Source organism: Canis aureus, chromosome 9, assembly GCF_053574225.1.
Source record: "Canis aureus isolate CA01 chromosome 9, VMU_Caureus_v.1.0, whole genome shotgun sequence".
Classification (NCBI taxonomy): domain Eukaryota; kingdom Metazoa; phylum Chordata; class Mammalia; order Carnivora; family Canidae; genus Canis; species Canis aureus.
The window spans coordinates 52437703-52460850 of NC_135619.1; the positions used below are offsets into that span (position 1 = coordinate 52437703).

Consider the following 23148-nt stretch of genomic DNA (forward strand, 5'->3'; position numbering starts at 1 on the left):
GACAATGTCCCCTTTCTTATGATTTATGCTCTAATGGGAGGCGACAAAAGATAAGCAAGTACACATCAAATCAACAAGGTCACGTTGGATTGTGATACGAGCCATAAGGCAATAGGGAGGAGGATGAGATAGAAAATGGCTAGGGTCATGGTGTTAGGAAAGCTCTCTATGTGAAAGTGACACTTTAGCTAGGACATCAAGATGAGGAGATCCCCTAACCCATGCCTGCAAAGCCGTGTAGACAGGTATTCTTGGTTGCAGGACAGCATTTGCCAAGGCCCTGGGGCGGGGTGGTGGTGGGGCAGAGAGAGAGCTCTCAGGGAGCTAGTACTGTGGGCATGGGAAAGGGGTTCAAGATGAAGCTGAGACATGGGCAGGGGCCAGATCAGAGGCTGTGCAGGCCATGATGCATGGTGAGGACTCTCAATTTATCATAATGCGTGTGTACGTGCACACACACACACACACACACAAATGTTTTATGGGAAGGGCACGGGAGGGAGAAACTGATTTTTTCCTACACGTAGATCCTTTTCAGCTAGTGATTTCTTCATTCAGCCAACAGTTTTGCTTTTATTGGTCAATCGAGGGAAACGTGTAGATTAGATTCTCTTCCTCTTCTCAGTAACTCCTAATTTTTTGGAGCACTTAATTTGTGTTGGGCTCTATGCTAAATGGTTTGCATTTATTATTTCATTTAATCTCCTCTGAGGGTATGTGTATGTTCTATTATTGTCTCCATTTCGCAGAGCGGGAAGCAAAGGCTTAAAGAAATTAAGCAAAAAAAAAAAAGAAAAAAAAAAGAAAAAAAAATTAAAAAAAAAAAAGAAATTAAGCAGTTAGCTCTGGACACACTAGTCCATGCTGGAGCTTCACCCTCGACTTCCCTCCTGCCTCTGCTGTCATTTACTTTGAGTCTGCCCAAAACTCCGTGTCATCAATGACTAGTCACCAAGCGGGACAGCCTTTCCTGAGAACTATTCCTTATCATGTCTCCTTTTGGTTCTCTTTTTCTCAAATTTCTCCCTCTTCTGGCTTCTAGACATGGTTCTCTTCAGATGCTCTCAGTTCTTTTTTGAACTGTCCCCTTTATCCCCACAGGCTTCTCTTGCCATACTCTTTCTTTGAGTGATCCTTCCTCTGACTACCATTATCACTGGAAGGTGAAAGTTTTATTTAAATTTTGTCTTAAGATGGAGAAAATCGCTTCTAATTTCCTCTTTCACCATTTAGTAAGCAAATATTTGTTTTTTTTTTTAATTGACAATAGTTGTGCTCGCTTCGGCAGCACATATATTAAAATTGGGACAATAGTTACTGAGCCCCTACCAGGTGCAGAGCATTGATGAGAATACAATGGCTAGGACAGGATCTCTGGGGCAACGGGGCTGGCTTCATTTGGTTCACACAGCTCTATCACCAGAGCATAGGTGCTTAGTATATATTTTTTGAATGAGTAATTTAGTTGGGGAGGCAAACTTGCACATAATTGACTCTAATTCAGGTTGAATGAAGAAAATGCTGAAATACCAGCAAGTGCTGAGCCCAAATGAGTGAGCAAGCAAGGGGAAGACTTCATGGAGGTGACATTGATATTCAGCCTTTAAATCACCCTGAATCTTAGTGGTATTCAAGAAATAGCAAGTGAGGGGTGCCTGGATGGCTCAGTTGGTAAAGCATCTGAGTCTTGATTTCAGCTTAGGTGATGATCTCAGGGTTGAGATTGAGTCTCATGTTGGGCTCTGTGCTCAGCAAGGAGTTTGCTGAGGGACTCTCTCCCTGTCCCTCTACCCCTCACCCCACTAATGCTCTCTCTCTGTCTCTTTCTCTCTCTTAAATAAATAAATAAATAAATAAATAAATAAATAAATAAATAAGTAAAATCTTAAAAATAAAAAAGAGATAGCAAGTGATCTGGTGTGCTCAAGTAGGATGCAGGAGGTAGTGAAAGATGGATGAAGTGAAATTGTGTTTCAAGAATCTCACTCTGGTGCAGTGTACAGAATAACTTGCTTGGGGACAGACCATCTAGAAGAGTGGTTGCCTACCCGGGTCAATGGCACAGAGAAAGCAAGATAGGGAAAGTGAGTGTAAGAATACCATAAAAGAATCTATAGGGCTTGGCATGTATCTAGATAAAGGGATATAAGAAACAAGAACTAAAAAGAACTTTGAGGTCTCTTACCTGGGTGACTGCATGATGGTGATAACATCTCCCAAACAGGGAACAGTGGAGGAGATTTGATAGGGACTATGGAAGAAACTAAGCTTTGTTTTGTTGTCTTAAATTGGAGATGCTGGTTGTGTAAACCTGTAGAGATAGTTAGCAGAAAGCTGAAAATAAAAGCTGGGTTTTAAGAAATACAGGAGCTTCCAGAGCTGATTGAGGCAACTGACATCATGGGAGATGCTGTGATTAATGGGAGAGAATTTGTTACCATAGTTTTATTTTATTTATTAAAATTCATTTATTTGAATATAGTTGACACACAATGTTACATTAGTTTCAGGTGTACACTATAGTGATTCAACTTCTCTATATGTTATGCTACGCTCACCGCAAGTGCAGCTACCATCTATCACCATATAACGCTTTTACAATATTATTGACTATATTTCCTTTGCTGTGCCTTTTATTTCCATGACTCATTCATTCCCTAACTGGAGATTTGTATCTCTCACTCTCCTTCATCCATTTTCCCCCTCCCCCTAGGCAGCCATCAGTTTGTTCTCTGTGTTTATAGGTCTAATTCTGCTTTTTGTTTGTTTAATCATTTGTATTTTTAGATTCCACATGAGTGAAATAATATGGTGTTTGTCTTTCTCAGCCTAACTTACTTCAATTAGCCTAATGCCCTCTATGTCCATCCATGTTGTTGCAAATGGCACCATCTCATCCTTTTTAAACATTGCCTAATATTCTGGTGTGTGTGTGTATGTATACACCACATCTTTTTAAAAAGATTTTAAAAAATCTATCAGTGGACACTTAGGTCGCTTATGGGAGAGAACTTTACTTAAGCAGAAAAGAAGGCTGATGGCTGTGGACAACTTTTGAACATTTCTTTCTTTCCTGTGGGAGTTACCAATTCAGTGTGTCCAAAATGGAATTAATCAATTTCTTGATAAATCTGTTTCTCTTCTTGACTCCTCTAGCTGTGCAAAGAGTACTGACCACTCTCTTAGTCATGCTGGCTCCAAACTTCAGTCCTTCTTGTCCTTTTCCTTAATTCTTTACATAGTAAGTTTCATCTGTGGAAAATTCTGAAAATCCATAAAACTAACAGGTAGAAGATTCAGTCATTTGTAATGCAACTATTTTGAATGATGTGTAGTGTATCATTCTGGTTTTTATTTCTGGGCAAGTACAGATTTAATTTCCTATATACATGAATACAGCCATACACTACATTTTTAGAATACCCTTTTTATTGGAGTAAAACAGTCATGCAGAAATGTACACAATCAGAAACTGATGACTTTTCATTCATTGAATATACTTTCACAACAATTTAAAATTTTTTTTTATTATTTATTCATATTCATAAAGAGAGGAGAGAGAGGCAGAGACACAGGCAGAGGGAGAAGCGGGCTCCATGCCAGGAGCCCGACGTGGGACTCGATCCCAGGACTCCGGGATCGCGCCCTGGGCCAAAGGAAGGCGCTAAACCGCTGAGCCACCCAGGGATCCCCCTTTCAAAACAATTTTAAAAGGCTTCAAAGGTATTCCATCCCATAGATGTACCATAATTTAGATAACTAATTCCTGTTGTAGGATTTTTTTTTCTAATCTTCTCATCTCTCTCTCCTATTTCCAATTTTTCTTCAGAAAAAAATTCCCTAGAGGCAGAATTTCGGGGTCAAAAGGTATGTGCATTTTAAAAAAATGACCTTATTTTAGACTAGTTTTAGGTATGCAGAAAAATTACAAAGGTGCTACTACAGACCATTCCTGTCTACATCATACCCAGTTTCCCCTATTATTAACATCTTACATTGATATAGAACATTTGTCACAATTAATGAACCAACACTGAGATAATATTATTAACTGAAGTCCATTGTTCATCCAAGTTTCCTTAGTTTTTACCCAATGTCCTTTTCCTGTTCCAGTCTCCCATCTAGGATACCACACTACATTTAGCTGTCACATTTCCTTAGGCTCCTGTTGGCTATGACAACTTCTCAGACTTTGCTTGACTTTTTTCCTTTAACAATTTTGAGGAATATTGGTCAAGCATTCTGTACAATGTCCCCCAGTTGGAGTTGTTGGATTTTTTTTTTCTCTTGATTAGAGTGGGCGTACTGGAAGGAAAGTATCTTAGACATAAAATGCCACTTTCATCATGTCATATCCAGCCTACATAGGGTCCACATGATTTATCACTGTTCATGTTAACCTTGGTCACCTGGCTGAGGTAGTGCTTGTCTAATTTCTCCACCATACTCATTTCCCCACCTTCCATACACACAGCCCACATTCAAGGAGCTGGGAGTTATACTTCAGGGTGAATTATCTACATAAATTCTTCACAATTCTTCTGCACCAGAGATTTATCCCCCTTCCCCATTTATTACTTTGTTCATGTCAGTATTCATCTCATTAGTTTACTCATGTCAGTACAGACTCATGGGTATCAATTGTATACTTAAGATTTATAATCCAATAGTACCTGCCTTGTTGCTCGAGGCATTTGTACCTGTAAGACTGATTCACTGCAAAGGTACCGGCTTATAGTTGGACCCACTCTCACAGTTAAGAATGAGGATGCATTTCTCAATTTCACACACCCTTTGTAAAAGTAGGTCAGCAAACAAGGGCGAGGCCGTGGTCCCTCCCTACTGCCCAATGTCTTGACGTCCCCAAGGCAGGTGAGGCCAGCCTGGGGAGGGCTGATCTGCCCCAGGCGCGGACCTCGCCCCTTAGCGCGCCCGCCCGCTCCGAACCACCGCCCCTTGAGGCCCCCAGCCCCCGCTCCCGGCGTCTCCAAGGCCCCGCCCACCGCGGGGCGGAAGTGGGCGCGGCCACGGACCGGAAGCGCCGGGCGGGGGCGGGCCCTCTAGAGCAGCCAGGCCCTCCCACTCCACCGCTGCCCCACCCCTCCGGCCCAGACCGGAAATGAGGTCAGAAAGGGAAACCCCGGCGGGGAGACTCGGCCCCAAAAGCGGCGGCCATTGGAGGTGGCTGCGGCAGCTGGTGAGGGGGCGGAGTGGGTCGAGAGGGTCGGGGTCCAGGGGGCCGGCGCCAGCGGGGATCGGGGCTCCGGGCGGAGGCCGGGGCGGGGGCCGTGGCAGCCGCGGGGCTCCGGAGGTTGGCGGGAGGGGCTGGGGTGGCTGGGCCTTGTTTTCCAGGGCCCATCGCCCCCATCCCGGGGAGTGAGGTTCGGGCGTCTCCGGGGCGGCAGTCCCCTCTTCCCCTTTATTCTTTCTGGCTCTTTTGGGCAGGCCGACAGGGTGTGAGCTCCGCGTCCCAAGCCGCGTTCGCTTTCGTCTTCGGGGGCGGGCCGGGGCGTGGGGGGGGGTCCTTCCAACCCAGCTCTTCCTCACATATGTGGCCATGTTGCGACCCTGGGTCACGGAGGGAGCGTAGTCGCCACCACTTGCTTTTTTTTTTTTTTTTTTTTTTTTTTGGCAGTTTGTGCCCGAGAAGGGCCGACCCCCCTGCCCGGGTGAGCCCAAATGAGAAGTTGCTTCCTGCCGCCCCCCGGCCTTCGCCGCGACCGTGCGCCTGCCTCTTTTTACTCCTCTCCGTCTCCCGGCCTTGTGTTTGCGTGACTTAGCCTTTCCTCTCCTCGAGAGCTAGCTGGACAAGGGGGTCGTCTTGGAGCGCGCACCTGAGGACTGAAGGTGTGCGAAGCTCAGGGTAGTGTCCCCAGCTCTTGGAATTGCAGCCCTTCGGCTAGGAAGGGATTTTTGCTCAAACAGCTGCAAGTTCTGTAACTTTGTTCCACGTTAAAGTGTACAGTTCTTTTTTTTTTTTTAAAGATTTTTATTTATTTATTCATGAAAGGCACAGAGAGAGACAGAGGCAGAGACACAGGCAGAGGGAGAAGCAGGCTCCATGCAGGGAGCCCGACGTGGGACTCGATCCCGGGTCCCCAGGATCACGCCCTGGGCTGAAGGTGGTGCTAAACCACTGAGCCAACCCAGGGGTCCCCCAAAGCGTACAGTTTTGCCCCATTTTTTAAAGCATTATTTCTTTATTAAGGAAGTAGGTTTGGATGTGCCGTCCCCACATCTGTTTTGGTTTCAGGGGTAGTTGTCTCCCAAACCCCATTCAGGGCGTTTTAGACTGACTTTGTATTGCGTAAAGGGACAGTGGTCATTTTGTGTTGTGTGGCTTTTGACACGATGAGACGTTTTGTGTGGTTGGTAGTTTTGGAACTAGGTGTCCCCACGGCTCCCGTCCATGTGGCAGATAAGCCAGCCCACCAGTTTTTCTTGCCTTTGAATTCGTTGGCATGGGGACAGCGAGAAAATAGGTTTTAGAAAGCCCTTTGCAGAATGTAAGCTGCATGAACGGAAATAGGGCCTCCGAGTGGCGCCACACAGTTTTAAATTCTAGTTATGGACTTGAAATACTCTAGGCTTCACAAGGGCTAGGGAAGAGGTGTTAATTTAATACGTATTTAATAAGGTGTTGTACAAATTATATTGGACATTTCCCTCTTAAAGGGCGTTTTGAAAATTGCTCCTACTGCCCGCATCCCTTGGAAGGTTTGCCTCTGAAGTGACCCCTGATGTATGACGGTTTGACAAGAATGAATGCAAAAATAGAATTTAGAAAGCAGTTAGCTAGAAATTTTAGGGACTCCATCAATCCCTGTCATTTCAGCCTTAGCTATATCCTCTTTTTGTGTGATTGATACTAAAGCACATAATTAGGATGATCACTTAATTTTCTGAAGGTTGGGAGAAGAACTTAGAAGTTGCTAATTGTTAAAAAATATACAATATATCCGATAAATTTCCTTTCCTCCTGGCTTCCAGGTGGTAGTTGGGACCAGAATAGGTACAGACTTAGTCTCTTTTTTCCATTCAGAATACAAATCTGGGTTACTACAATTTCTTGGATCACTAAAACTGCAAGCAGTGATCCTTAAAGTGTGTTACTAAGTTGTCTTTCTCCTCTCTTTAGCAGCATTCTTATCAGGGACCCCAGACCATGGAGCAGTTCTTTAACCATGATTTTAAAGTTGTGTGTTTTTCTGTTCCTGTCTAATGAGACTTTCTCTAATCTTTTTGGATTTTATCATCAGATATTTTAGTGACAAATTTAATTGGGAAAAAGGGAAGGGGCGATTTATTTCCCAAGGTTTGCTTGTTTTTGCTAGTATTTTACTTGTGATCTGGTGAGAGTTTGCTTTCTTGTGCTTTAAGAACATATTGACTTGAGGTTCCTAACAAGGGCCAAACACCTATTTTTAGTGGCTTAAGGGAGCAAGGATGGTAGGAACAATCTTAAGTGTAGCCAGTTGAAAGGTGATTTTATTTTCTGTAAGTCAGGTAGGCTCTGCAGTCTCGTGATGTATTTTATAAACTTACCTTAAAACAACAGATCCTATTCAGGTTTTCTTTTTCTTTTTCTGAACTTTTCTTTGGGCAGATGTGGCCTCATGGATGAGCTGGTACATGACTTAGCCTCAGCATTGGAGCAGACATCTGAGCAGAATAAGCTTGGTGAGCTGTGGGAGGAGATGGCTCTGAGCCCTCGGCAGCAGAGGCGGCAGCTTCGCAAAAGGAGAGGCCGGAAGCGCCGTTCAGACTTCACTCACCTGGCAGAGCATACCTGCTGCTACAGTGAGGCCTCCGAGTCAAGTCTCGATGAGGCCATTAAGGACTGTCGAGAATTGGCCCCTGTTGCCAATTTTAGTGACTCTGATGACACAATGGTAGCCAAACGGCACCCAGCTCTCAATGCCATTGTGAAGAGTAAGCAACACTCTTGGCATGAATCTGACTCCTTTACCGAAAATGCACCATGTCGACCACTCCGGCGCCGGAGGAAGGTGAAGCGAGTGACATCAGAGGTGGCCGCCAGCCTTCAGCAGAAGCTCAAGGTGTCAGATTGGAGCTATGAGAGAGGCTGCAGGTTCAAGTCAGCTAAGAAGCAGCGTCTGTCCCGCTGGAAGGAGAATACTCCCTGGACCTCATCAGGTCATGGGTTGTGTGAATCAGCAGAAAATAGGACTTTCCTAAGCAAAACAGGAAGGAAAGAAAGGATGGAGTGTGAAGCAGATGAACAAAAACAGGGCTCTGATGAGAACATGTCAGAATGGTGAGATCTCCCTTACTAAGTCAGAGATTGTCCTGGTTATTTTTACCCTGAGTACAAATCCATAGTCTTGAGGAGTTCAACCTTCTTTCAGAGCTAGCCACTGTAATGCTGACTTTGTAGCCCCTCCTTTAAGCAATCTGCTAGGGTCTGTCTCTAGCTTTTTACAGTATATTCATGATTCTATTTCCCTATGTCAAGAAAGCTATGTATAATGAAACACATTTGTTTCTAAAAATTGTTTAAAATGCATACCTCACATGCATAACCATGAATTTTATTTTAAAAACAATTTACTGCAGTTTATGCCATGTAGATCATATGTAGATGTTGTGAGAACGAGGGTCTCAGTAGAGGCTGGTGTGTGTGTTTGTGTATGTGAGAAAATGTTGGTGCCAGGCACATGGAGTTTGTGTATGTTCCTGGTAAGCTGCCTTTCCCCTTAAGAGTCATGGCTTTAGCTACGGGGCTATCATTCTGTTGTCTGCTCCCTCCAGTTTGACTGCACTGAGTTTATTTTTTATGGCTGACATTCAAGCCGCCTGAACACATGGTGGGCTTTGAGAATAACGGTACTGAATCCCATTAGTCTTACACCAAATGCCATTGAGCCAGAAACATTTGTGTCTGTGCTTTACAGGATATATGGCATCCTTACACTGTTCCCATCCCCTTCATAGTATCAGACCAAGTGCCTTTGTAGGTGCTGCCTCTTGGGCTGGTAGTCCCAGTTGAATGGTCAGAACTCCACTGTATGGTAGGCCCTGCTGTTCATATTTTAGAAGAGGAGATGAAGGTTCATAGTATTGAGATAATTTGCCCACGGTCACCCGGTAGCAAAACTGGGAATTGAACCTGATTCCAAGGTTCATATGTAACAACCATGAATTTGCCCTTTGCTGCCCTTTGAATTTGCCTTTTCCATGGCTCTTTTTCTGTCTCATTGCAACTTTTACAACCGTAGAATGTGTGGCCTTTCTTAGGACTTTGCTTCTGAAGTTCGTCTGAAAAACAAAGACATAAATCTTAGGAATTATGAGGTAAAGCTATGTCAGTAATAGGAAAAGCTCCTTAATCTTTATGCCTGTACCTTTCATGGGCGACTTTTAATCAAGCTTTAACAGTTTTTCTGAGTAGCTTTATATTTGCCAGTCTGCACAACCAGGTAGGCTTATAATTTGCTTTCCCTCATTTTCTTCTAATGTATATCCTAAGTCCTATTTTCTCAATTTATATGTATAATTTTGGGTTATAAAAGTTTTCTTATCATGTTGTTTTTAATCAAATAAATGTTTAGTCAACTTATAGTCTTTCACAATATCAAAACCCTCAATTGGGTCATTTAAGTATGTTTCAGTATCAAACATAATAATTTACTGTTGAGAATTGTGATTTTTAAAAATTGTTTTTTGCTGTGATAGCTTGTGTTTATTTCTTCCCCAGAATTTCTTGTTATGACGTTATTGTAGGTGAGGGACTGTTAACTATGTCTGCTCTTAAGATAACAGTTCAGGAATGGTTCCAGGCATAGAGTCTGTAATCTAGCAGTGAGGCTCTTTAGTCTTTCCAGTTCCTCCCCCACCCCCACCCCCACCCACATCTATTGCTCATAGGTTGTGATAAACACTCTAGTTATCTGAGAGCCTGAATAAGTTGAAGTAGGCAGCAATCCTTATGAAATATTTATTCTCTTCAAATTGAGAATACCTTGTGTATTCTCTCTCACAAATACCCCATTTATGCTGTATGCCTGGTCCATGACTTTAGAGTTCTTTTAATAATGGACGCCCAAGTCCTTGAAGCTCTGAGGGAGTAGTTGGTGGAGTAGTAGCAGACCTAAAATGAGAATAATTCTTCTTTAGAATCTAATTTTTTAGGAGTTTTAAATATACTTTGACTTCTGTTGATTCATCTGTAGTTAAAACAGAAATGCTTCTTACCTTTTCCTCCTAAATCTACTCTTTGGAGAAAGAGAGGTTGACTGCAAATTATGTTCAGCTTCCCAACAGTAAGATGGAACTAAAATCTTGCCTTGATTATTAAGCCCATCTTGTGGATAGGACTAGCATTAGTGTGTGTTTAAGTAGATAATAATTTACAATTTGGATATTATATGATTTTTGGGGAGTTGGTTTGTGAGAAATCTTCCTATCTTTTTTTCTGCATTAACAGATATTTTAAAGAATCTTGGTTATTCTTTCATAAATCTGCTTAGATGTGCCTGTTTGTTCACCTACAGCTCAAGTGTAGAACTTTACTTTTTTTTTTTTTTTTTTAAGATTTATTTGTTTTAGAAGAGAGAGTGCATGCACATGTTCACAAGAATGGGGGTGGGTGCAGAGGGTCAGAGTGAGAGGGAGGGAATCTCAGGCAGACTCCCTGCTGAGTACAGAGCCCAACTCAGGGCCTGATCTCACAACCCTGAGATCACAACCAGAGCCAAAATCAAGAGTTGAATGCTTAGTCAACTAAGCCACCCAGGTGCTACTAGAACTTTACCTTTTATTAGTGGTGTTGAAGATTGTCAGCCTGTATGATCCGACTGGTAAAATTATTAGGATGAGGCTGATCATTAAGCTTAACTTAGCCTTGTCAGTGGATAGAGTTCTTTTAAAAAATGTGTATCAGATGTTTTAGGTTTGAAAATGTGTGTCTCAACCAAAGAGCTTTATTTCTAATTTCCTTAAACTTTACTAATTAACCATGGAATAGTTTTAAGCTTGACCAGTAATTCCTTTACTTTTTCTATTCTTCCTTCAGTTCTGTGCCAACCAGTCCTTCAGGAGTTCTGAGGAACTGAAAGTGGTTATGATGTAAAAGTTTCTTATGCCTACAAAAGATCAATTATTATTTTAATATTTTCCTGTGTATGTGTATTCCATTCTAAAATGGAGCAATTATTTTGTAAAATTAGTTTCTACTGTCTTTATTCATATCATCTGTATAGCAGCTATTAGGTGATTCATAGCATGATTTTGCTCTATTCTTCACTAACACATCATTTGTTTGTTCCCCTTGAATATAGTTTAGCTTCTGTTCTTTTATAAGGGAACTGGTTTGATGTTGGCCTGAAGTCTCAGTCAGGAGCCTTCCTGAGTGATGTATTAGAGGCCAATCTCACAGGAAAGAAAATATTCCCTTCTCTTAGAAGGCAAGTGACAGAGATAGAGTGCTAAACCTCCTCCCTCCTTCTCCAGCCCAGGCTGACCTTCTGCGGCCCCTTGGTGCCTCTTGTTTTCTTATTTTTATAGAAAATCAATATCCCTTCTGACACAAACAATAGCTCAGAAGCAAGAATAAATGGGAGAAAGCTGAGATCTCTGTCCATCACTTTTCACTTTTACTCCCCCAAACTCTTTAATTATGAGCATGCTTTGCTCCAGGTATTTGTGACAGAGAAATTGCTAAATGAGGACCATTTTAACCAAAGATTGGGTGATCAGTAATTCTCCATAGCAGTATGGATCAATAGCATTCATTATTTCATGGTTAAGGTAAGTAGCCTTCTTTGCAAGTGTTGGTCATTAATCAGGGGCTACTGGAACTGTGGGAAAGAATATATGTAGTAGATTGAGGTGGTTCTGTTTGTATTCCATAACTGGGGATGCTGACCAAGAGTACATTTGCCATTGTTGCAAATAGTACTATTGCATTTGAGGATATTGAATAGCCGGCATAGTGTGCCTACATGGATTATTCACAGTTCTGCTGGTATATCCTTAGGAACAACTAAGGCAGCTTTGGAGGTGGATTTGATACTACTGTATTTGAAGATCTGTTTCTTGAAAGAAATGTGTTCGGATTATTTTGTGGGACCCCAGAGGACAGAGGTAGGACTCCTCGAAAGTACAGAGAGTTCAATGTTGCCTCAGTATAAAATATTACATCCCCAAATTCGAACTCTCTACAAATGAAATGAATTGTTTCACAAGGTAATGATTTTTAGGTCACTGAAGGGATTCGACCCTGGGCCTTGGTGACCATGTCCTGAGTTATTACAGAGTTGGAGAGGTTGCGCTGCGTGACCACTCAGATCCCTGCAACACTGAGATTCTGTCATTCTTTTCAATCACAGCCTCATTCCAATACGTCATTGCAGCTTCGTATTTTCAAAAGCATCTATCTGATAAGCAGCATCAGCTGCCCACTAAAATACTTATGAAGACATAAAACATTGTAAACTCACATCACCAGAACCTAGGGCCTAGAGTTGGCCTCTTGCCAAGATTTCCTCAAGCCACAAGGCTGATAGATGTGCCATTGGAAGCCCACAGCAGCAGGGCTGAGCCTGCGCTGAAGGTGGGTAGTGAGGGCCTTCATCCTTTCTCTATGGTCAGACCTTTGTTCAAAGTGCAAGGTTCACTTCAGCCAGAAAATGAGGCAGCTGATGTTTGAGCTAGAGTGTTGTTGCGTACAGTATTCCTTTCTTATCCATCATTTCTTTCTGTGGTTTTAGTTACCCACAATCCGGTCCTGACATGTCATCAGAAGTAGTAGCAGTAGGCTAGTACTCACTCACAATGCCTGCATCATTCACCTCACTTCATTTCATTTCTTAGGCATTTCAGCCTTTCACATGATCCTAAGAAGGGTGAGTATAACAAGATATTTTGAGAGAAAGAGACCACATTCATAAAACTTTTATTATACATATTCTATTTTATTATTTTATTATCTTTTACCGTGCTTAATTTATAAATTAATTATAGATATGTATGTATGGGAAAAAACATGGTATATATAGGGTTAAATACTAGCTACAGTTTCAAGCAGCCACTGGGAGTCTTAGAAAGTATCTGCCATGGATAAGGGAGGACTACTGTACTTCCCAATCTGTATCTTTCAGTTTTTATTTGGAGGCTTTAACTCCCAGAGTACAGTTGGATAGGAAATGAGTGTTTTCTATGTGTCTATTTGTGTTTGGGTTAGAGGTAGTCACAGCAAATTGAGTCCTGGGAAATATATTTGCCAAGAATAAAGTTTACAGTTGGCATGGGCAGAGAAGGAAAAATCACTCTTAGTGATGCATTCTAGAAATCATAATGTTTTATATATCGCAGACCCTTGGAATGGGGTCAGAATAAGGCAATGAGAGTTAGAAGATCCTGTCTTAGTCCAACATAGCTATATGAAAGAAAAGCCTACCAGTGACACTGAGTTATTAGGCTAGAGGCTCTGCACATAGTCTTGGCCAGTTGTAGATGTGAGAAGAGCATGTTTCCCACGTCCAGGGAAATAGAGAATGGAATCAGGGGTAATTTACATACCCTTTCTATTGACAAGTAATCAGATTCTAGGTGAACCAGTACTCAACAAGAGGCTTTTGAACAAGGCCTGCAGAATAAGGGAAAAGGAACATCATCTCAAAAGTTGAGAGGAAAAACACATCTTTGAAAATTACTGCCAGTGGAAACCAGAAGAACATTTTCAAAAATCTTTAGGATGCAAGAAGACTTAGCCACTTTGTTTTTGTTTGGTTGGTTTTGTTGGTTTGTTTTAAAGTCTGTATTTAAATTCTAGTTAACAAAGTGTAATACTGGTTTCAGGAAGTGACTCATCACTTAACATATAATATTTGGTGCTCATTATTTACAAGTACCCTCCTTAATACCCATCACCTGTCTAGCCCATTCCCCACCCACCTACCTACCCTCTAGCAACCCTTAGTTCTCTATAGTAAAGAGTCCCTTATGGTTTGCCCCCTCTTTTTTCCCTTCCCCTATGTATATCTGTTTTGTTTTTTTAAATTCCACATCTGAGTGAACTCATATGGTGTTTGCCTTTCTCTGACTGACTTATTTTACTTTGAAACAGGAGCCGTAAATTGTAAGGACAGAAAGGTGGCTATTTGAAAACCCAGTAGTTTTGCGTAGAGGAGAATTGTAGGGAAATTTGAAATGTAACTGCAGTGTTAAAATAGGACAGTTCATTTTGCTGAAAATCGAGTTAATGTGGAAAACTTTGGAAGCCCTCCCAAAATGCAGAGAGGTGGTGAAAATGACAGAGAAGTGGATAGATCTGGAAGACAGAGGATAAGAGGCCAGTCTGTAAGTATGTAAGTATTCCAAAGGAAGACACTGAAGCATTAGAATAGAATAACGATTTTAAGAATACAACCAAAGAGAAAAAGTGTTCCTGGGTTGAAAAAATTAAGTATAAAGATTAAAATGGTAAACAAATGAAAAGACACATTTACCTGGACATACCCTGGCAAAATTTTACATTCTGCATTGGTGGTGGGGGCGGAACAGGAATAAAGAACAATCTCAAAAGGGATGAAAACAAGGCCAGCATTTATCCCTACAGTTTAAATGTGAGGGGCTACAGTTATCTGTAGAATTTGGAGTGTGTGTGTGTGTGTGGGGGGGGGGCAGATTGTTCTCCCACTCCTCCCTGAGTTTTATATATAGCCAAGATAGATTTCATATAGATAGGCAGCAGAAAGACATTCTTAAGACATTCAGGTCTCAGAATATATGCTCTTTAAAAATTTACTCTGAAAAGACATTTCATCTAACTGAAGATGAATCACTTTTAGCTCTAAAGAAAGGTAAGTCTTAAAAGGGTGGGTGGGTCTCTCTAAGGCACAGCCCCCCTGCACAATAGAAGAGTTGTGAGGAAAATCATTCTTTACAAAGTGTACCTGATTGCAGGGGCTGAGTTAATGAGCCTGTGAAACCAGTGAGGTGGATTTCTTTCATGGTCTCCTCTAAATGAAACGAAAAGACTCCTTCATTACACATACTTATAACTTACTGTGAGAATGATTTTGCAGTTGATGTGCGATATTTCTCTGAAAAACCTCTCCCTCAGTCATATTTACTTTTAGACTCTGAAGTCTGATTATATATGGTTGTAAATGTATCACCTTGATCCAGGAAAAAAATTGAGCAAAGATGTCTTTGGGCTCTGGGTTTAGGAGTGACTTCCTTTGTTTTTTTCTGAATTCTAAGATAATTTTAAACTTTTGTTAAATGAATTATTTAATAAAAAATTAAAATGAAAACCTCTAATCTTTTAACATGATGGTATAGGCCCTAAACTCTATCCTGCTTGTTTCTTTTCAAATTAGATGTAAAAAGAGTGCCTGGGTGGCTCAGTTGGTTAAGTGTCTGACTCTTGATCTCAACTCAGGTCTTGATCTCAGAGTGGTGAGTGGAGCCTACTTAAAAAAAATTCAATGGGTGAAGAACTGAAGTGTTAACTTACCTTGTGATTATAGGTGACAAACTAATTCTATACCTCTTTATTTTAATTGAGATAGGTATAAACTACTCTCATTTAGTTCTAAATTTACAGCCCTTTGTGATTAGGAATACGAAAGAATCAGCAAGCTGTCAGGGCAGAAGACAAGCTGTGTTTTTTTCTTCCCCATTATGAGAATTCAGAGAGATTTGTCTTATGGAAACTAGAAGCTTCTTGTTAGGGCTAGAAAGTAGGGAATTATTTTCAAAAAAGAATTCATAAAAATGCAGTATTATTTATTGCTGCAGAAAGAAACTGCCCTAAAGTTTAGTAGCTTTAAGTAAAAAATATTTCCAGTTCCTGAAGTCCAGAATCTGGAAGCAGCTTTGCTGGATGGTTTAGATTCAGACTTACATTGTTGCAGTCAAATTGATGGCCCTGGCTACAGTTGTCTCAAGGCACAATTATATTGATAATTTTCTTAAACTCAATTGGAAGGCCAAACTCCTTCTTGAGACACATGTAGTTTGGATATCTGCTTAGAGCTGTGTCTGCCTCTCTTGGATGAAACCCAGGGAAAATACTAGATTTCATAGGCCACATTTATTTTTCCATTCAAAATGAAAATAGATTTGATTACCATAGCATTTTTTTCTTTTTGAAGTATTAATGAGAGTCCTATTGAATTGAGATTACCATTTTAATAAAAAAAAAACTGTCAGGAAATTACTATTAATGTCTCAAATAATAATAATGGGCACATACAGAATTAGCTCCCTAGATGTAGCTTTTGAATCTTTCATCCTTTGCCTCTTTGTAATGCTCTAGAATTTGCAGCGTGGGTTCACATGCTTCATGTCATCACATCCTCAAAACAGCCCATTCACCTTTCACATGCAGGAAGTAGGATTAGATTGAAGTGGCATGCTGCGAAGGCCATACAAGGGGAAGCAATAGAGTTGATCTGAAGGAGTTCATTCCATTTATGTAACATTTGCTGAATGCCTGCTGTGTGCCTAGGTATTGAGGACATCGAAAAGAGCAAGATCTTTCCTTTCGCAGCCTGGATATCTCTCTCTCTCTTCTCTCTGTGTAGCATCTTCTTTCTGCCTGGGCTAGGCAGGGAGGGGTGATCTGTACTACTTGAGCAGTTGCAGTTTATCAGTTGGCCTGAAGGTCCATCCGGCTACCTTCTCATGATTCCTGGGATCCAGAGGCCTCAGGCTCTTTGAGGCCCTGACAAGAGAATGACATTGTTGCTATTATGGGATGTTGACTTCTGTCCCTGAAGGCTGACTTTATCCAGCAGAAGTGCACAGCCTCCTCTCCTCCTCTGAAGTGGTATTTCCCTTTTTTTTTTTTTTTTTTTTTTTTTTTTTATTTATTTATGATAGTCACAGAGAGAGAGAGAGAGGCAGAGACACAGGCAGAGGGAGAAGCAGGCTCCATGCACTGGGAGCCCGATGTGGGATTCGATCCCGGGTCTCCAGGATCGCGCCCTGGGCCAAAGGCAGGCGCCAAACCGCTGCGCCACCCAGGGATCCCTGAAGTGGTATTTCCCTTAACATAATGCTCCGCCCTCTCCATCCTGTGGTTGGTTCAGTATAGATGAGAGTTCTCAACTTTGATGCTACTGACATTTTGAGCCAGATAAATTCTCTGTTGTGAGGGCTTGTCCTGTGCATTGTAGGATGTTTAGCAGTATCTCTGGCCTCTACCCAGTAGATGGCCAGTAGGACACCAACTTCCCCCTCCTTTGCTCCCAAGTCCTGAAAAAATGTTTATCCAGACATTGCCAAACGACCCTGTGGATGCAGAGGGGGGTAAGGGTCGGGGGGGGGGGGGTTAAAGGGGGTAAAATTGACTTTGAGTTGAGAGCTAGTGCTGATGTTTTTAGATACTGAGATGGGGTTTTCAATCCATTGACTGTGCTTTTACCAACAAGCATGAGTTTCAATATTTAGGGAACTTAGACCGAAACATTGATCTTTTCTGTAGAATAAAAATACTGTAGTTTTAAAAACTTTATAACTGGGAGTTTTTGCTAACTTGAAAAAATACCCTTTAGTTGCTCCTTTAAGAGCAGTTCAGGTGATTGCATTTTATTTTATTTTATTTTATTTTTTTAAGATTTTATTTATTTATTCATGAGAGACAGAGAGAGAGAGAGAGAGAGAGGCAGAGACACAGGCAGAGGGAGAAGCAGGCTCCATGCGGGGAGCCTGACATGGGACTCGATCCCGGGACGCCAGGATCATGACCTGAGCTGAAGGCAGCACTAAACCGCTGAGCCACCCAGTCCGCCCAGGTGATTGCATTTTAAAGTTCTTACCAGGGTTTGCAGTGTTTAGCTAAGAGTGTTTGCCCTGGAATTAATTAGTTATTCAAGTGGATGTGGGGTATCAATAGTGTTTTATTAAGCTTGATTCCTATGATAATCTACTTCTCTGAGAATGGATGCCATGCCCAATCATCTGGTCTGCCAAAAGTGCCTTGAATTGTAAAGATATCCGGGTGGGAAGATTAGATGTATAGATGTGTGATGAAACAGAAAAAGCAAAATATTAGTTGTAATGTGTGATGTGCAATAGGTGATGTGATGGAGTATGAATGGTAACTGGAACTTCTTTCAACTTTTTCATATGTTAAAAGTTTTTGTTATAAAATGTTGTGGGAGGAAAGTCTCTGGAACTGTAATCTGGGGTGACTGTCTTTACATATCCATTATTTCAGTTGGATGTGGTTCAGTTGCTTTTCTGACAATGTTATAGTAATTAGGTAACACAATTGGTGGTTTAAAACCCAGGCTTTAATTTTATTTGTGTCTTATTTAAATTGGTGCCAATGCTGTTGAATTAAGTGTGGGAACATTTTTTAGTGAAAACCACTGTAGAGAAGTGTGATATATTATAACTATTTTTACTCACACAGGAGTACTTTTGAGATGTTTTTTGGCTTCTGAAATGTGGTTTTTCAGTGTCATAAGGTTAAAATGTAGGCTTGACCACCTCCTTCTTTGCAGAGTATTATTCATTCGAAAGCATTCTTCTCTGTTTTCACAGCCTTCTCCCAGAGTCTGGACTAGGTTTTTAATAAAATGTACACCTTGATATTGTTATTGACATGTTTTCTTGTTAGTTTTAGTACTGGGTAGAGCAGTTTCTGGTATATTGTAAATAATAAATGCTTACCAAGTGAATGAGTAAAAGTTTAGGAGAAATAGGGGTGGGGATTCTTCCTCCTTTTTCTGTGAGAAACTTACTGCCCCAATTTAGAATTTTTTGAATGTTGTATAAATTATTTGTAGGGTTAATACATTTTTAGAAATTTTAGAGATTCTAGGAAGATTTTTTGTATGCAAACTATTTATAGTTAGAATCACGTGAGAATAGGGAGTACAGAACAGCTCCCAAGGCAAAGACAGGAGGCATTGATGCCTGTATGAGTTGCTGCCATTTTGGGAAAAGACAAGATTTCATACCTGCTATCTTTGTGGGTTTTGTCTAGTTACTTTTTCTGAAGATTAACAAAGGCTGAGTTTCTGTCTTCCTGACTAAGCTTTGGAAGACCACAAGTAGAGTGGACACTAAAGGCACTACTTGTGGTCATAGCAAAAAACTTATAAACAAATTTGAAGATTTTGGAATAGGAAGAACATGTAGGATCCTGACATCTTTTAACTTTTTGACCTTGTGAACTATATATAAAAGTGTAAAAGAAACTTGTGTTTATTGAAAGATAGGAGCTTAGTTTTAATAAAATAGTAAACATTCTGTTGTTTAGCTAACTTAACATTTTATAGTTGACTAAATCATTATTAAAATTCCACTAATCTGATTTTTTTTTTCCAGAGAAGTCATGATCTCTGAGCCAGAAGTGAATGAAATCTGCAAGACTGGCCAACTTTGGCCTATAACTTGGAAATATTTGCTTCTATTTTTCTAGCTAGCACTACATTTTTGCATGATGTATCATAGTGTTTATGTGCAGACTTCCAGCCGTGAAGTTCCCACTTTTGTCTTCATCAAATTATGCTAACAATTTCTTACATACGATTAGGTTTCCATAATGCAAGTCCTTCTGAGGGAATAAATAGAATTAGCAAATGTCTATCTGATGAAATAGTCATTTTCAAATACCAGTAGACTGGTGATACTGTTATGTAATTAGCATCTTGTAAGACAGATTATTTTCTTTATGAAGAAAATACCTATCTCCCTTGCTCATAGCCTTAAAATACTGGTGATATTTCTGTGACATCATTGCCATTCCTCAAATTAACTATATATGGAAAGCTTAGACAAAGCTTAATCCAAGCATTTTCAAAAACAATGAGTCTTAAATACTGTTGAGAAAAATAGAAAATGTACAGTTGACAGGAAGGCTTCAGGTTACCAACATCTTTCTTGATCTGGATTTCTTTGAGCTTGTCCCCTTTGCTTAGAATACGAGGAGAGAATGGAACCCACGTGAAAAGGATCAAGGAAGCACTGTATCTTGTAGTAGTTATAAGTGGCTGGAAATGAATGGGGAAAAGAATTGATAGATTTGGTAATAAAGCAAACAGTTTTTTTAATTGTTAAATACTCAACGGAGTAGAACTTGTAATACATGTAGAGCAGGGATCAGCAAACTTCTGTAAAGAGCCAGATAGTAAATATTTTAGAGATTTATATGTGATATGTTCTGTGTTGCAGCTACTCAACTTTGCTGTTGTAGTATGAAAGCAGCCATCGATGATATGTAAATGAATAACTGTGGCTATGTTCCAATAAAATTTTATTTATGGACACTGAAATTTGAATTTCATATCATTCCCACATGTCAGAAAATACTCTTTAATATTTTTTCTTTTTCTTTTCCTTTTCCTTTTCCTTTTCCTTTTCCTTTTTCTTTTTTTTTTTTTACCCCGAGTCATTTAAACTGTAAAAAAACACTCTTAGCTCACAGGTCATGCAAAAATAGATGGCAGGCTGTTGTTTTGTTTTTTTTTTTATTTATGATAGAGAGAGAGAGAGGCAGAGACACAGGCAGAGGGAGAAGCAGGCTCCATGCACCGGGAGCCCGATGTGGGATTTGATCCCGGGTCTCCAGGATCGCGCCCTGGGCCAAAGACAGGCGCTAAACCGCTGCGCCACCCAGGGATCCCAGGCAGGCTGTTGTTTGCTGATCACTAAATCTCAGTTAGTGGTACTGCTAAAGTAAATAACATGATGGTGGGATAGAATATTTGTTCGATGGCCTAATGTACTTTTTAAGCTCTCCTTACTCTCAAGAGGAGTTAAAAAATGTCAAATATGCTTTATCTTTAAGGCCAGAGGAGGATAATAAAGTAGTAATATGAGAAAATGTGTAGTAGAATTCAAGGGAGTTAGACCACTGATATTCTTAGGAATTTTCCAAAAGCACAAAAATAACACCATTATATTCAAGAGGTGCAGTTCCTTGAACTCAGAGGTAGGAAGAGTGCAGAACTCAGTCAGAGGTAGGAAGAGTGCAGAACTCAGTGGGGATGTCTTCTGGATTTAACTACAGCTCTTTGAGGATTCTAAATCCATCAAAATCTAGTGGTATAGTTTTGTAGGGCATTTCTTGGAATGACATGTGAGAAAGTTCCCACTTACAAGTACAGAAGAAAATAAAATGAAAGAATCTTTAAAGAAATCGAGTATGTTTTATTGGCTCTTGCTATAGCAAATATCTTGGATCTATTCAGAGATAAGTGAGGAAAGCATTGGTACTTAATTTAATCAGCATTTTAAGGATTTAGTGTTGACAAGATACGTGGAAATGTTGCAAAATACAAAATATTTTCATAATTTTGTTCCAGAAATGTAGACTGGGATTTTGCCAGGCCTATTCCTTATACAGTATGATAATGTTTCTTCCTTGCTTTGGTTTTTTTCCATCTTGTAGAGTAGGTGAAAAAAATTGACTAGCTTGGAAGGAAACACTCCCAATCAAGGAAATAGCTCATATAATATATGTAAAAAATAGAGAAATTTTTCTTGAACCAGATCAATCAAATTTAATGACGATTAGGCAAAAGAAATACAGCATCCAAAGAGGCAGAATCAATTGTTAGCAATAGGTTGGGAAATGAAGCCAACTGAGCAGAATTCTATAGGGCAAAGTTTTTATTTCAATGGGTTTCACATGGCATTTGTTTTTATATTTTTAGTTTTAACCTTCTGTTTTGAAAATGAGTTGTGTTGTACCCACTTCATATCAGGGAGACATTAAGTTTAGAAAACATAATTTTGGTCATATTGACTTTCTTTCCTGTTCATGGATTTTTGTTAGCCACTGTGTAAATGGGGAGAAAACTTGATACATGTTAGATGTCTTAAAGTTGTATAGTTTCATTTGAAACTGATAGTTGACAGTATTTTAAAATAAAATGGGTTGGTAAATTTTTAAATTTGTGTTGTTTGATATACCTAGCCAGGTTGAGATTACTTCTGTGACTTTAGATATTTATAAAGTACTTTGAAATATAAGTAAAAGCTTTAATAAGCTTTCCTCTATGGCTTGAGTGTGAAATTTACATTTCTCATTGGCTAATGAACTGGAGTGAAATTAGGGAAACTTGGGATGTTCAATTTGAAAACCAGAAGAAAGGGCACCGCTTTGTTTTTCATAGGACTGATATGTTCTCTTGTGTTTGACTCTTTTTCCAGTGAAACCAGCAGTGTGTGTAGCAGCAGTGACACAGGACTCTTTACCAACGACGAAGGAAGGCAAGGTAATCTTGATCCCAGCTTTGGGAGGTTGGTTCAGTATTTCTGGGAAGATTCTAATGATTAGAGGAATGACCTACTGAGAAGATGGTGGTTGTCTATGGCAATGGTTCTCAAACTTCAGAGCATATAAAAGTCACCTGTTAAAATTCCTGAGCTCCTAGAAATCAAATAGGTCTAGAGTGGAATCTGAAATTTTCACAAGTATCTGCAATGATTTTTATGCAGGTAGTTCAGACTTTAAGAATCATTGATGGGATCCCTGGGTGGCGCAGCGGTTTGGTGCCTGCCTTTGGCCCAGGACGCGATCCTGGAGACCCGGGATCGAATCTCACGTCGGGCTCCCGGGGCATGGAGCCTGCTTCTCCCTCTGCCTATGTCTCTGCTTCTCTCTCTCTCTGTGTGACTATCATAAATAAATAAAAATTAAAAAAAAAAAAAAAAGAATCATTGATTAGGGGAATGTAGTGTCAAGGATGGGACTTTGGGAAGTTGCCAATTTTATTAGCACCAAAAAGTATCTTCTATATTATACCCTTTTATTGTATATTAAAAGATTCTTCATTTTACATAAGAAATTATTTTTATAACCTTATTTATAAATGAGCTTAATTGTTCTAGCTTAATATATTATAGAAAACATCTTTCTAGTTTTAAAACTTCTAAAGTTTATTTATTTATTTATTTTTAATGAATTTATTTTTTATTGGTGTTCAATTTGTCAACATACAGAATAACACCCAATGCTCATCCTGTCAAGTGCCCACCTCAGTGCCTGCCACCCAGTCACCCCCACCCCCCGCCCTAAAACTCCTAAAGTTTAGTATAGAACACTGTGAATAAGGCTGGGATATCTTAATTACCAGTTCTTTATTTTTACAACCTAAATAGTAATCTGAAACTTTGTTTTATCCTGTGGACTTGCTAGGACCACACTAATTTTGTACC

General features: G+C 40.2%; 1 protein-coding gene and 1 long non-coding RNA gene across 5 annotated transcripts in view; one reads left to right on the forward strand and one right to left on the reverse strand.

Annotated features, from left to right (window-relative positions):
* Positions 1–5057: 5057 nt before the first annotated feature.
* Positions 5058–23148, forward strand: part of GPATCH2L (G-patch domain containing 2 like) — a 55758-nt gene continuing 37667 nt past the window's right edge. For 2 of the 4 annotated variants that reach the window (XM_077910090.1, XM_077910088.1), the window contains exons 1-3: positions 5059–5197; positions 7607–8278; positions 22141–22205. In XM_077910090.1, the coding sequence (XP_077766216.1) occupies positions 7617–8278; positions 22141–22205 (727 nt within the window). In that variant the 5' untranslated portion in view covers positions 5059–5197; positions 7607–7616. Of the gene's footprint in view, positions 5198–5635; positions 5848–7606; positions 8279–22140; positions 22206–23148 lie in introns of all 4 variants that reach the window. The other 2 variants (XM_077910089.1, XM_077910092.1) reach the window with 2 other exon arrangements.
* LOC144320937 (uncharacterized) lies at positions 9945–14593 on the reverse strand. The gene is made up of 2 exons (XR_013386554.1): positions 14472–14593; positions 9945–10111 (listed from the first exon to the last, which is right to left on the reverse strand). It is a non-coding gene; the product is annotated as an uncharacterized LOC144320937 (long non-coding RNA).